Source organism: Desmodus rotundus, chromosome 4 (genome assembly GCF_022682495.2).
Source record: "Desmodus rotundus isolate HL8 chromosome 4, HLdesRot8A.1, whole genome shotgun sequence".
NCBI lineage: Eukaryota > Metazoa > Chordata > Mammalia > Chiroptera > Phyllostomidae > Desmodus > Desmodus rotundus.
Window position 1 is genome coordinate 125,198,861 of NC_071390.1, and position 13,952 is coordinate 125,212,812.

General features: G+C 37.9%; 1 protein-coding gene across 2 annotated transcripts in view; it reads right to left on the minus strand.

Annotated features, from left to right (window-relative positions):
• Positions 1-2,085: 2,085 nt before the first annotated feature.
• LOC112320711 (transmembrane protease serine 11A) overlaps positions 2,086-13,952 on the minus strand; it is a 48,246-nt gene continuing 36,379 nt past the window's right edge. For both annotated transcript variants that reach the window (XM_045185669.3, XM_045185677.3), the window contains 3 exons: positions 9,499-9,758; positions 6,124-6,266; positions 2,086-4,376 (listed from right to left, as the gene is read on the minus strand). In XM_045185669.3, coding sequence (XP_045041604.2) covers positions 4,215-4,376; positions 6,124-6,266; positions 9,499-9,758 — 565 coding nt within the window. In that variant the 3' untranslated portion in view covers positions 2,086-4,214. The remainder of the gene's footprint in view (positions 4,377-6,123; positions 6,267-9,498; positions 9,759-13,952) is intronic.

Genomic DNA, 13,952 nt, shown 5'->3' on the forward strand with positions numbered 1-13,952 from the left:
ACCTTTATGTGGGAAGGAGGCTTGTCTGGGAGCCCAGAGATAACTGCAGTTCCTGTGGATAATGACAGGGATTACTTCAATCCCCTTCCCTAAACTAGCCCTACCCTCTATCATTGGAACTACGTCTTTTCTCAAGGACCTCCACTCATACCAAATTCTCCAGGAAAGCATTCCCACAAAGATAAAGTACCTTATTTCTTCAAGATCAAGCATACTTTTATTTTTGTTGTTGTTGTTTAAAGATTTATTTATTTATTTCTAGAGAGAGGGGAAGGGAAGGAGAAAGAGGGAGAAAAACAGCAATTTGTGTTTCCCTCTCATGCACCCCCAACTGGGGACATGGCCCACAACCCAGGCATGTGCCCTGACTGGGAATCAAACTGGCTACCCTTTGGATCATGGGCCTGCACTCAATCCACTGAGCCACACCAGACAGGGCCTAGATCAAGCATACTTTTAAGATTTAGAAATATTTCTTTGAGGGGAACCAGCATCATGGATTTATGTGCCTGGATATCCATGGTAACTGCTACCAGTTCCTTCTGGTGTGTTGTGCTCACAGGAGCAGAGTCAAAACTGCCAGACAACTCCTCCAGTCCTGGAAGCCAGGTGACCAGGGAGAGGTAACAGAAACGTTTCCTAGGGAAATCTAACAAACCTGAGAATGTGGATGTCACTGAGCCTCCAGGTTCCAGCTAAAGCAGACAATCCCTCCAAAGATAGCAGAACTCCTGTGGATAATAGTGCCTGACTGAATGCCAGAGCCTCCTGAGATGGCTTTGGGAGGCCCACAGCACAGCCTATTCTATGACAGCAGTGACCACATAACTCAGACAGGGTGATGCTCAACCAAGGGCTTTTTCTATACTCTGATGGCTACTCTAGTTGATCACTGCAGCCCTGCAAAATGTGTAATGTGCAATGACCTTGCACATTACATAACATCATCCAGCTTGCCCAAACCCAGAAGACCTATTTCAAGGCTAAGGACAGGTTAGGGTAACCTGAGGTCCTGCTGTTTGTCTTTTCTGAGTCATGATGCTTACGGTTTATTTTTTACATCCTCACTAACAGTGACAAAACACGATCCTGGAGGTCTCCCATCACCCCCTGAAGTTGGTAGTCCCTGCACCGGCCCTTTATCACCACCAGTTTCTATGGAATTTTGAGCTACATAATATTCAGCTATTTATGTAGAAAAAATACTTTTAGTTCCTGTTCTCTGCCTAAACCTATTGATAAAAAGAGTTTCAACTTCGTAATTAGGAAACTATTTTATATTTTCTGGTAAGAATGTAATTCAGCCACAAAGAACTCTTCGGCTGTAGAATAATTCCCTTATACTAACTTCTTGCACTGCTTTATCCAGAACTCAGTATTCCTCTATATTCTACCACTTCTCCAAGGGTCTTCAAAGCTTTGGTAGCTTTTAAAAAAAAGCCATAGACCTTACATTTAGAACAATTTTAGATTCACAAAAAAATTGAATACAAAGAGCTCTCATATACCCATGCTCTGCAACATGCACAGCCTCCTCAGCTATCAACATCTCCCACCAGAGTGGTATTTTTTTTTTACAATTGATGGACCCACACTGACACATTATTATAACCTAATGTCCAAAGTTAGGGTTCACTATTGATATTGACATTCGATGAGTTTCGACGACCATTATTGTATCATACAGAGTAGTTTCACTACCTGATAACCCTTTCTGCCCCATCTATTCATCAAATCGCTCTCTTTCTCACAGTCCCTGATAATTACTCATCTTTTTACAGTTTCCATAGTTTTGCCATTTACAGAATGTCTTGTGGTTGGAATCATACAGTATGTAGCTTTTTCAGATTGACTTCTTTCAGTTAGTAATATGCATGTAAGTTTGATCTATGTCTTTTCGTACCTCGATTACTTTCTTGTAATCACTGAATAATATCCTATTGTCTGGATGAACCAGTTTATTTATTCATTCACCTCCTGAAGGACATCTTGATTGCTTCCTAGTTTTGGTAATATATGAATAAAGCTACTATGAACATTTATGTGCATGTCTTTGTATAGAAATAAGTTTCCAACTCATTTGGGTGTATACCAAGGAGCACAGTTGCTGTTTTATTTAGGAACATGATAGTGAATGTTCAGTTTAATTAGGAGACTGTAGTTTTTGAATCATCAATATCAAAATTGGGGGTATCTATTGAAATTCTGAAAAAAATCAAATACAAACAGTAGTTCTCAATAGGGGACAGGCTTACTCCTTAGAGGACATTTCCCAATGTATGGAGATATTTTGGGTTGGTCACGGTTTGGGGGGAGGAGTGTGTTATAGGCATCTAGTGGGCAGAGGTCAAGGGGGCTGCTAAATATTCTACACTGCATGGGACAGCCCTTCCCAACAGTTATCCAGGCCAAAATGTCACAACCACTAATATTGACAAATGCTGCTTCAGAATGACCCAAACTAGTTATTAAAAGAAATGCAATCCTTAAGATCTGGTTAAAAGAAAGATTCATGTTATGGCCTAACACTGACTCAGTGATATTCTTTATAGGATGCTCTGACCACTGACTTCATTATTAGATTTAAAATGAGATATCAATATTTGCTCACATGTGACCCAGAATGAAATGCTGCACCAGTTTACAAATACAAAGTTTATAACTCTAAGATAATTTTGAATCTTAACATTAAAAGTCAGAATTATATACCACCAACATATAGAATAATTTGTATGACTGTGTATATTTTTTATGTATAAAGAAGCAATTTTGTCTTGAAATGAGTTCAGAGAATTGACAATGAGCTGCTTAAGTGAATTCCATTATTTAAAATGATTTTCTTAAGAGTATCCAAATTTAAAACAGAATCAATAATAGCATTTGCTGTAATTTTTATAGATGTGATGGTTCAATAAATATAGGCAATCAGAAAGATACTTTGAAAGGAAGGAAAAGGACGTGTAAAATTGGTACCTGGGTTTGCAGCTTAGGGAGGATACAGGCTATTTTTACTGTCACTAATGCTTCCTGGCTTCAGCTCTCCAACACGTGCATGACTTGTACAGTCTTTCCTAAATTTTAAACTTCTATGAGTCTAGGTTATGGATCAATTATTTTTGTGTGTGGGTAAATTGTAAATCTCCTTTCCATTATTTTAGGATTATATTTATGCCTTCTTAATAGCATACAGGAGGAAATTATTCTAAAGTAACTCAATTTTCCAATGCTTTGGCTTATGTGGACTCCATGAATGACTGACACCCCACCTGCAGAGCTGAAAAGTTTGGCTGGTGTTGTCATACACAGCAAATTCCCACAAAGCCTTCATTTAGTTGCATCAGGGAACACATGTGCCTGACTGTGCTAATGCCCTCACAGCACACTTTATTTTGGAGGTATATTTGTTCTTTCAGATCACTCTGTTCATGTGTTCTGGGTGGTAGGTCCTCGAAATTTATATTTTTTTAACATTTTTTAAACTAGGATTTCATGGTTGCAGTAGTCAGCCTACTAGAAACTTTTTATCTAGGAGGACAATACTCTTTGATTCTTCAATGTATTGGTAAATTCTCATTATGTTTCTGGCATTTCACCTTTAATAGTATATGAAGTCACCTCCTGTTGGCCCAAACATGTAAATGCATCTATAAAATGTCAAAATTTTGTGCCACTGTTTTGGGACTGCCTATGAAGTTACTATCACCTTCTCCAAATTTTTCTGTAACAGAAATACACTTTTGACTAGTTAGTTAATTTATATACTCATTCATTACTCAGGCTTTCTCTGAGTATATCTGTATGGTGGGGATATCTGTGTGTGTGTGTGTGTGTGTGTTTTAAAAAAGTCACCCAAAATAAGGGAGGTTAGAACCAAAGGAAAAAGTTTAGAATATCTCTGGTTTTAATTTATCATTATACTTTTTTCCCAGATAAAACTTTCTTTTATGAGGATCCCTCCAATGACACTATAAGTAAAAATTTATTTTCTTACAGTGGAAAATCTCTTTTCCACTAGTTTACAAATTTAAATCCTTTATGAACTGGCTATAGGTTATTAGTTGATTAAAGTGATTCTAAAATAAATCATGTCATGTGTCTCGTGTTTCTAGATCTAGTCATTAATCGCACTCCATTAGACTGTGTCCCCTGAATACCTGGACCCTCGTACAGGTATGGCCTGCAGACAGCTCTCTGTGTCTGTCGTGAACAGTGACTTAGACGCCTGTTTTTGAAGCAATCCAGTGCCGGTAATACGCCACCATTGTGTAGACACCAGGTCTGTTCCTTTGACCACAGTTATCTCCCCAGCTCACAATGCCAACAAGATACCAGGTATCTTTAAGATCCTTTATGACCAAAGGTCCCCCAGAATCACCCTGAAAAGAAAAAAGAAAGAAGAGAAAGAAAATTAGCTAAACATAAGGCTTATTACTTAAGATTTTCCGGTGCAATACATATTTTATTATTAGACACATGAATAGATTACCAATTATAGGATAATTAATTGAAACATGGATTTTAAAAGTTATAAAAGTCTTTAAAAGCTTATGACATTTCAATTTTCTCATTTTATTTTTCAGCTTTGTAGATACAGAATTGACAGATGAAATTGTATATATTTGGAGTAAACGACATGATGATTTGACGTACTATACTTTGTGGGATGACGGGCACCGTGAGGTTAACACATCCATCCCTCACATAGTTACCTTGGCGGGGAGGAGGGTAAGATGCTTTAGGTCTATTCTTAGCAAATTTGAAGTATGTAGCATAGAAAGTCAAGTTGATGTCATTTTTCTTCTGACTCTAAGCAGGGTGCTTGCACTTCTCTGTTCTCAGACAGACTAAGCTGCATACCATGTATCCCAGGGACCATCAGTGTATTCTTGTCTTGGACCCCTGTGCCTGAGTCCCTTCCTCAGTAACTTTCCCATTTTTTCTATGACTCCAGCTTTGTCTTATTACTCACTTGCACAGTCATGGGTTAGGAATCTTATCTCTGCTCCCCAGTCCAGGGAAGTCTCTTCATGACCACCAGTCCTTCCTGAGGCTCATCACTAACCTCACCATTGGCCTAGATTCCTGTATCCTGTCTGCCCCTAAACTGCCGGTGCCACCTGCCCCCAGTCTGTCAGACATACATCTCTCTCAGGATTCCCTGAATCCTGGCTGCCTTCCTTCATGTTCTTAACAACTGAGGCTAGATGTGTGTCAGATCCTGTTCTTGTCCAGCCTATCTGCTACATATAGATATAGGTGGCATACCTTTTCCTGATAGAGGTTGCCCATGTTGCATAATCTGTGGGACTCTGGGAAGGGCTTGCACCACCTGGTTTCAATACCATTCTAATCATTTCCCCAGGTAGAATCACCTCCTTGGTGTTTTCAAGGATCTCACATTATAAGGCAAGTGCCTCTAAGAAGAAACACACTTTTATACCTTGTTAGAACATATACGTGCAGGACAGACACTGGATGACAGAGGAGGACATGGTGGAGCTCCAGAGTCACAACATGGGCTAATCCATCTTGTCAGTATTTGCAGCTCCTCACCACTCCTTATGCTGAGACCCAGCAGATTACTTGGGGCTCCCTCAAATATGAATTGTAATTTCACACCTTCGTAATTGTGGCTATGCTCTTTCTCTTTTCCATAATATTTTTTTCCTATTCGGTAACTGGGCACGTGCTATTTGTCCTTCAGGCCTCATTTAAATGTGATCCCTCTGATAACTTGCTATGAAATGTTCCCTTCAAGCTAAAAATATTTTCTCTTTATTATGTTATTTATGACATGACATCATAGTTTATTAATAGTCCATGATTGTTTCCTTTCCAGATGTGAGCCCTTTAAGGAAATAAAAGTTTTATGAATCTTTGAACTTCTGGTATTAAGAAAATTTAATTTTATAGTTAGTTTATTTGATATCATTGGATCTCTGTTCATTTCATTTTGCTTAACAAAACATTTAAAAATATATATGTTGTGAAATTTGTATTTAGAAACTTTTGAACTGACAAGATATCTGTATTTTATACTAGTATAAAGAACATAGAATATTTATTAAGCCAGGTAAAAACATTTTGAGTCAATGATATTAAAAGTAATCTCTCTCCACATACCCTGCAGGCATCATAAATGCCTTCCAGATACCCAGCACAAAACATCCCAAACTTTATATCGCTGCCGTATACTTGTGGTTGCTTGCAGACATCATCGCTTATGATCTTGAGTCTGGCTTCTCGGAGATCATTTTGAGATTTCCCTTAAGAAAAACAAAGGAATTTTAGCATTTATGATCAGCATCCTTTGCTAGAACGAAGTGAGCAGACTCTTTTAGAATCTTTCCTATATGAAATGTGTTGATACAGCATGAGGTTGTAAGCAGTTTCCAGAGGGGAAATATTCTGTTTAAAACTGGCACATTTAAATGATTTTTATCCTCATCACATTTTTATAAATACCTATAACTGTTTTGTTTCTTTTGCTGGAAAATCTTTGTATCTTTATGTTTTAAATGATCAAGTTATATATTTAGGAAAGCATTCATTTTTAAAAACATAAAGTTTTTATTTGTAGGTCTTCATAGTCTTCTCCCTTGGCTTGATAAAATAACTGTAATACTATGTACATTTATTTTATCCTTTACATTTTATTAGAACTTTCACACATAAAATAACATTTAAAGGCAATAATTTCATGTTTTATGTATTGTTAGTTTGGGGCTCCAGATTACAGACTAGGGTTTGTAGAAACCAGTAAAATGGCAGCAATACAATTGCCTGTGGTACAAACAGGGAATATCACAAGTTTTCATGGATGCTTTACCTCAAACCTCATCGTTGTTGGGAAACTGACACTGTAATGGACAGGATTCGGTGATAATGACCATGATTCCTTAGATATCTCCTTTCCCCCTACTTGGAATATAATGGATGCCATTCGTATGATTATGTTATTAGGCATAGGTAGTAGAACTTTTTAGGTGTAATTAAGATAAATTCCATTTGACATGAGTTCTTCAAATGGGGGATTATCTAAGGTAGGCCTGGACTAATCAGGTGAACCTTTCAGAAAGGGCTTAGGCCTTTCCTGAGTTTAAAGGCTTTTTTTCTAATGACATTGAAGAAGCAAGCTGCCACATGTTCTGCAGCTGCAAGAAACTGAATTCCACCTACAACCCATAAGCCTGTAAGAGAACCCAGAGCTGCAGATGAGACCTTAACCCCAGTCAATACCCTGATTGCTATTTAAATAAATCCTGGAACTCTCTGAACTATTTCTCAACTATCGTAGGGGTATGGGATAACATTTCTCACAAAATATAGATATTGTGAAAAGAATTAGCTTTTCATTTCATTAATTTTATTTATTATTTTCTTGCTTTTGTTTTTATTAATTCTAATTCTTATTTCCTTCCTTCTGCTTGTTTTAGGTTTATTTTGCTGCTCTTTTCTAGTTACTTGAAGTGGTAATTTAGATTATTGACTTGAGAATTTTCAGCTATTCTACTTTACACAGTTGCTGTAAATTTCCTTCTCTGTACTGTTCAGGTCCATTCTGCATATACTGATATGCCATTTTTCATTTTAATCCAGTTCTGTGTATACTTAAATTTTTATTTGAGTCTTCCTCTCTGAACTATGGATTATTTAGGAGAGTGTTGTCTAATTCCTAAGCATTTGGAGACTTTCCTGTTATCTTTCTGTTACTAGTTTCTAGTTTGATTCCATTACGATCAGAGAGCATACTATGTATGATTTTAACTTTTTAAAATTTGTGGAGGGTTGTTTTATGGACCTAAATATGGTCTATCTTGGTGAATGTCCATAGGTACTTGAAAAAGTGGGTCTTCTGTTGTTCAGTTTAGAGTTCTACACGTGTCAGTTAAATTTTATTGCTACTTAGAGAGTATTATGCCAGGTATAGTTCTATGCCAGCCTCAAACTCCAGGCCAGGAACATTTTCTCCCACCAGCCAATGGGAATCCAGGATGCCCCTCCCATCATCATCAGAGAAGCAGAGCCTGCAAACTCTGTCTTAGGGCAAAACCTATCAGGCAGAGTGCAGACAGAGGGTGTCAGGCCTACAGCTCTACTCAGTCACCCCTGGAACTGTTACGAAGCTATGGATAATAATTTCTGTGGTTAGTAACGTGACCTTAAAGAAAGCAACACACTTCTCAGCTTGTATAATATGGAATGAAAACACATGGGCCACCTATTCTTGGCCACATTAGTGAGAGGTATTCCTAGTTTCTTAGTGGAGACTGAGAATTAAGGGTTTATTCTTTAGAATTTATTGTATATAAGTTGTATAGAGGTCTGCGAATGGATTTTGTCATTCTCAGAAAACCTTTTCTTTTCTTCTCATGCTCAGAGCTAAAGAAACACTCTTGCTATTGTATATGTATATACCTGGACCAGATTTTAGAATCCAGAGTATGTCTGACTAAGTATGCCCCCAAAACATTTAAAAATAAAATCATTTTTATTCTTAGGAGATTAGTTAGCATGATCAAGTTAAATCATCTTAGGGCAATAGAAACTCTGTTATCAGAGATGATTTATCTGAACACAGTATTCTTATTCCTGATCACTTTAAAATTAGCCTCTTCTGAAGCAGATTTTGCTGCAAATGGAGATTGTAGCTCAGCAAAGGAAAATTTTGTAAGGTCACTGAGGAAAGTGAAAGTCTGTGATGGAAAACTGAGAGAAGGAGATGGAAAGGATAAAGAAGGCTCACGGAGGTAGGGCTCAGTGTGAGGGAGTGTTGGAGTGAAGGTGGACATGGGGATTATGACATAGCCAATGTGTACTTGGCATTGCACAGAGAACAGCACATAGAAATAGAGTTTGGTGTAGGCGAAGGAACATCTTTTATGACTTTTAAAGCCCACTCTTTTAGAACTGCCTATCCCTCATTCCATGTGATTCTGACCAGGCTGCCGATCACAGACCTGCCTTTCTTGATATAGGCATAGGTTGAGTTTCTGAGTTAGCCAGCCAATGCAAGTACCCCCGCATACAAATTGGGCCAAAAGAGATCTTTCAGGGATTAATGTAGATTCTGGCAAAGAGAGAGATGTGTTCTTCCCTCGGGATCTTGTAGGTAAAGATGGTGTGAACCCTGAGCTGTTGATGGCCACCTTAGAAGCTAGAATCCCTCCACAGGAAAAGGAGCAGAGCCAGGGAATGGAATGATTCAGAAATTTAGAGCCTGATGACATCATGAGTCCTGAAACCAGCTATCTCTGAAGTCAGACTAAACTCATTTCTTGATTCCCAAATTACAAGGGCAACATTTGCCATTTTACCATTATTCTTTGCTTTAGCTAATCTGATTTTGAGTTTCTGTCACTTGAAAGACAGGAGCCCTAGCTAATCCAACCAACTTGTGTGGAAATGGCTGGCAGGATGATATTGATGGAGAAATTAAATCACACTGCCCTAAACAAGGCTTAGTACTACTCTGTGATCCTTTTTTGGGATACCCACCACCATAGTAAAGCGCTCCAAATCCTGTGATATAGACAGTTGAATTTGGTCGGAAGGATGCAGAGGCTTCTGGCAAACAAACCCGGCGGACGTCATCAGTAAAGGCGACTCTGGGAGAAAACTGCACGACAGCAATGTCATACTCTCTTGCTGGTGAGTGATACCGCTCATGGACAATAATTCTTTTGACATTTCTTTTCATCAACGGAGGATTTATTGTTGTTCCAAAGCTAACAGTCCATTGGCGTGGATTTGCATTACTGGAAAAGATGAGAAATGAACAGACTATAAACTGCACAAAAATGCTTGTATGTAGGCTAATAAAAAATACAATACTGAAAATACTTGGTTGCAATAATAGCTTTCTTTGACTATTTAAATGTAGTCTACCGCTATTGTTTTAAAAGACAAAACATATACAAACAGCATCTTGAGCTGAAGCTAATACAGAATTATTAAATTTTAGAACTGTAAAACACATGAAATATTCACTTATCTCTTCATCAAATATTTACTGAACATCTATGTGCTGAGCACTATTCCAAGTGCTGAGGATAAAGTGATGAACAAGAAAGAAAAGTTCTCTGAGGTGAGAGTATTACTTTCTTGTGAAAGAAAAGAATGACATTAACAAATTGGTAAATAACCAAACAGTGATAAGGACTATGAGTAAAATAAAACAGATCAATGGAACAGAGTACCAGGGGGTAATTAAGGGAGGTTCTGTTGAGATATGACAATTAGGCTAATACGTGGTTGATGAAGAGTCAGCTATGAGAAGATGGGTAGACAAGTTTCCAGACAAACTTCCCAAGTTTTCCACCAGATGAGCGGCAGTTCGGGATGCAAAGGAAGAATGGCGGGGGACGAGGTTGGAGAGGTGGGTGGAACAAGATTATAGAGTGTCTTATAGGTCATGAACAAAGTGCCTGGCCTTTATTCAAGTGACACGGGAATTCACTGGATGATTTTAAGATGACAGTACTTTAGTCTCATTTATATTTAAAAAAAATCATATTGTCTCTTTCTGGAGAATAGATTGTTGGAGGGTAAGAGTGCAGGAGGTAAAAGGTTATGTGAGAGATGGTCGATTGTGTGTGACTTTAGCTTGTGAGCTTCAGCAACTGGTGGATCATGGTACACATAGGGATTGGAAAGGTCATCTGTTATCGATACATCTTCTAGTGAGGAAAATAAGGCCGAGATGGGCTACACTATTTGCCTAGAATCACATGTCTATTTCTCTCTCTGTTCTTCTCCTTATAGGACATGGTCCCTCACCCAAATCTATTTATTAATAACAAGATAAATGCTCCTTGACTAATTAATTGAACATTATCTACAAGGGATAAGCAGAGACAAATACTGCCCATATAGATTTGTTTCTCAACCTAATTATTTCTTAATAGTGTCATAGAAAGAAGCATTTATTATAAGCATATCAGTGGAGCTTAAGTCCAAAATGACAGCTGATGGGATTATTTTTATTTTTAAAGCAATTTAAAGTTTTATTTTTATGCATAATTTTGATGTGCAAACATACTAATGAGTAAAGCTAAATAAAAATTTGTTTATAAACAATTATGTAGCATAAATAAATTGACATTTTTATTTCTAAATCAGTATTTTGTGAGATTTATTGGTGCAAATCTGTCTTCTCAATTTAATTGTGCCTAGATGAACCTCACAAAAATTAGATATTTTGAACTTGGAACAGAAAAGAACAGAATTGTATTTACTCAAATGGGAGTGATCATTCTAACACTTTCCAACAATGGCTTGACACTACTTAATACAGTCTGTGTTCACTACATATGTAGATTACAAACCAGTAAGAAATAGCTGACATGAGAGATACTAAGTGAAGATTGTGAATAAACTTACAAATTTTTAAATCTGGCCCCAATTCAACAAGATGCAATTTACTGGTGATAAATATAAAAATAGTAATTTAGATCCCCCCCAAAATTATAAGAAATTCAAAGTGGTGACACTTGGTTTGATAACCATCCCTATAAAAAGGATATCGGAATTTTGTTGATTATAGCTTTAAAAAAACACATAATGAGGTTCCTTAAAGGATTTACTCAATATTATAGTACAATAATATCAAATCATCTGAGTAGAAAAGACCACACCAAGTCATTTAGCCTCTCACGGAGCCAGTGTCTGAGAGATGGGACTTGCAATGAGGAAGACAAATTCTTGTGTTCAACTCTACCATCTCCGAACATTGTGGCTTTGGGCAAGTTACTTAACTCTCCTTATTTCCCTCAGTGAAAAAGGGCTTACTAAGCAAGGTTTACCAAGTGAGGTGGGTGCAAGAATGATATAAAACAAACCTTAAGGACCTAACCAAATGTTTGTAGCACACTGGGGCTTACATAAATGATAACAGTTTTTATGAGAACACTGGTGATTATGAGAAAAGTGGTGATTATGCTTGAGCCCTTCTGCAGTGGGGGACATCTTTGCCCTAGTATCCCATTCTCTACCTTGGAATCTCTTTCATCTTTGAGTGTCTGTGACTATTGACAAGTTCTTAATTGATTATCTAATTCTTTTCCACAAGAAAATATCTCAGACACATGAATATAATTATGTATCATCTCTGCCAGAGCTTTTCTCAGGATAAAATGGTCTTCTAGAATAGTTTCTCAAGCTTTAATGTGTAAACAAATAACATGGGGAGCCTATTAAAACACAGCTCCTGATTCTGTAGGCTGGAGAAGGGGCTTGAGATTCCTGCATTTTTAACTGAATTTATTGGGGTGATATTGGTTTGCAAAATTATACAGGTTTCAATTGTACAACTCAATAACGTACCATCTGCACACTGTGTTAGGTGCCCATTGCCCACAGCAAAGTCTCTTTCCATCCCCATCACCTGCCTTTGCCTACCCCCACCTAGCCCACTCCCCACCATCCCCATCTCCCTCTGGCTATCACCACACTGTTGTATGTGTCTATGTGTGTGTGTGTGCGTTGTGTGTGTGTGTGTGATATATATTTGCTTAATCCCTTCACTTTTCATCCAGTCCTCCCACACCCCTTGTCTCTGACAGCTGTCTGGCAGCTGCACAAATCCATACCTCTGTTTCTATTTTGTTCATCAATTTATTTTCATTACATTCCACATATACATGGAATCATACGGCATTTGCCTTTCTTGGACAGGCTTATTTCACTGAGCAAAATGCTGCATTTTTAACTAATTTCCCAGTTATGTCAATGCTGCATGTCTGTGAAGTATGATTTGAGTGGCAAGGGTGTATGGCTATCCCAGCAACTTTCTTAACCACCCAGTACTCCCCACTACTCTAAGCACATTTCATTTTGTCAAGTTCTCTTTAGGTGTATTGTACAGGACAGAATTCGCCATTCTAGGCAGAATCTGACCAACAAAGAATCTGACATCTCATTTATTCTAGGTTCTACATTTCTTTCTTTTTTAAAAAATATATTTTATTGATTATGCTATTACAGTTGTCCCATTTCCCCCCCTTCATTCCACTCCATCCTGCACGACCCCTCCCTCCCACATTCCCCCACTACAGTTCATGTCCATGGGTCATTCGTATAAGTTCTTTGGTTTCTACATTTCCTATACTATTCTTACCCTCCCCCTGTCTATTTTCTACCTACCATTTATGCTACTTATTCTCTGTACCTTTCCCCCCTCTCTCCCCCTCCCACTCCCCTGCTGATAACCCTCCATGTGATCTCCATTTCTGTGGTTCTGTTCCTGTTCTAGTTGTTTGCTTAGTTTGCTTTTGTTTTTGTTTTAGGTGTGGTTGTTAATAACTGTGAGTTTGCTGTCATTTTGACTGTTCATATTTTTTATCTTCTTTTTCTTAGATAAGTCCCTTTAACATTTCATATAATAAGGGCTTGGTGATGATGAACTCCTTGAACTTGACCTTATCTGAGAAGCACTTTATCTGCCCTTCCATTCTAAATGAAAGCTTTGCTAGATAGAGCAATCTTGGATGTAGGTCCTTGCCTTTCATGACTTGAAGAATACTTCTTTCCAGCCCCTTTTTGCCTGTAAGGTCTCTTTTGAGAAATCAGCTGACAGTCTTTGGGAACTCCTTAGTAGGTAAAGATTCTCTCCTTTTGTGTAATCTTGGGTAATGTAATTATGATGCGCCTTTGTGTGTTCCTCCTTGGGTCCAGCTTCTTTGGGACTCTCTGAACTTCCTGGACTTCCTGGAAGTCTATTTCCTTTGCCAGAAATTCTCCTTCATTCTTTGTTCAAATAAGTTTTCAATTTTTTGTTCTTCCCCTTCTCCTTCTGGCACCCCTATAATTCGGATGTTGGAACGTTTCAAGATGTCCTGGAGGTTCCTAAGGCTCTCCTCATTTTTTTGAATTCTTGTTTCTTCATTCTTTTCTGGTTGAATGTTTCTTTCTTCCTTCTGGTCCACACCATTGATTTGAGTCCCAGTTTCCTT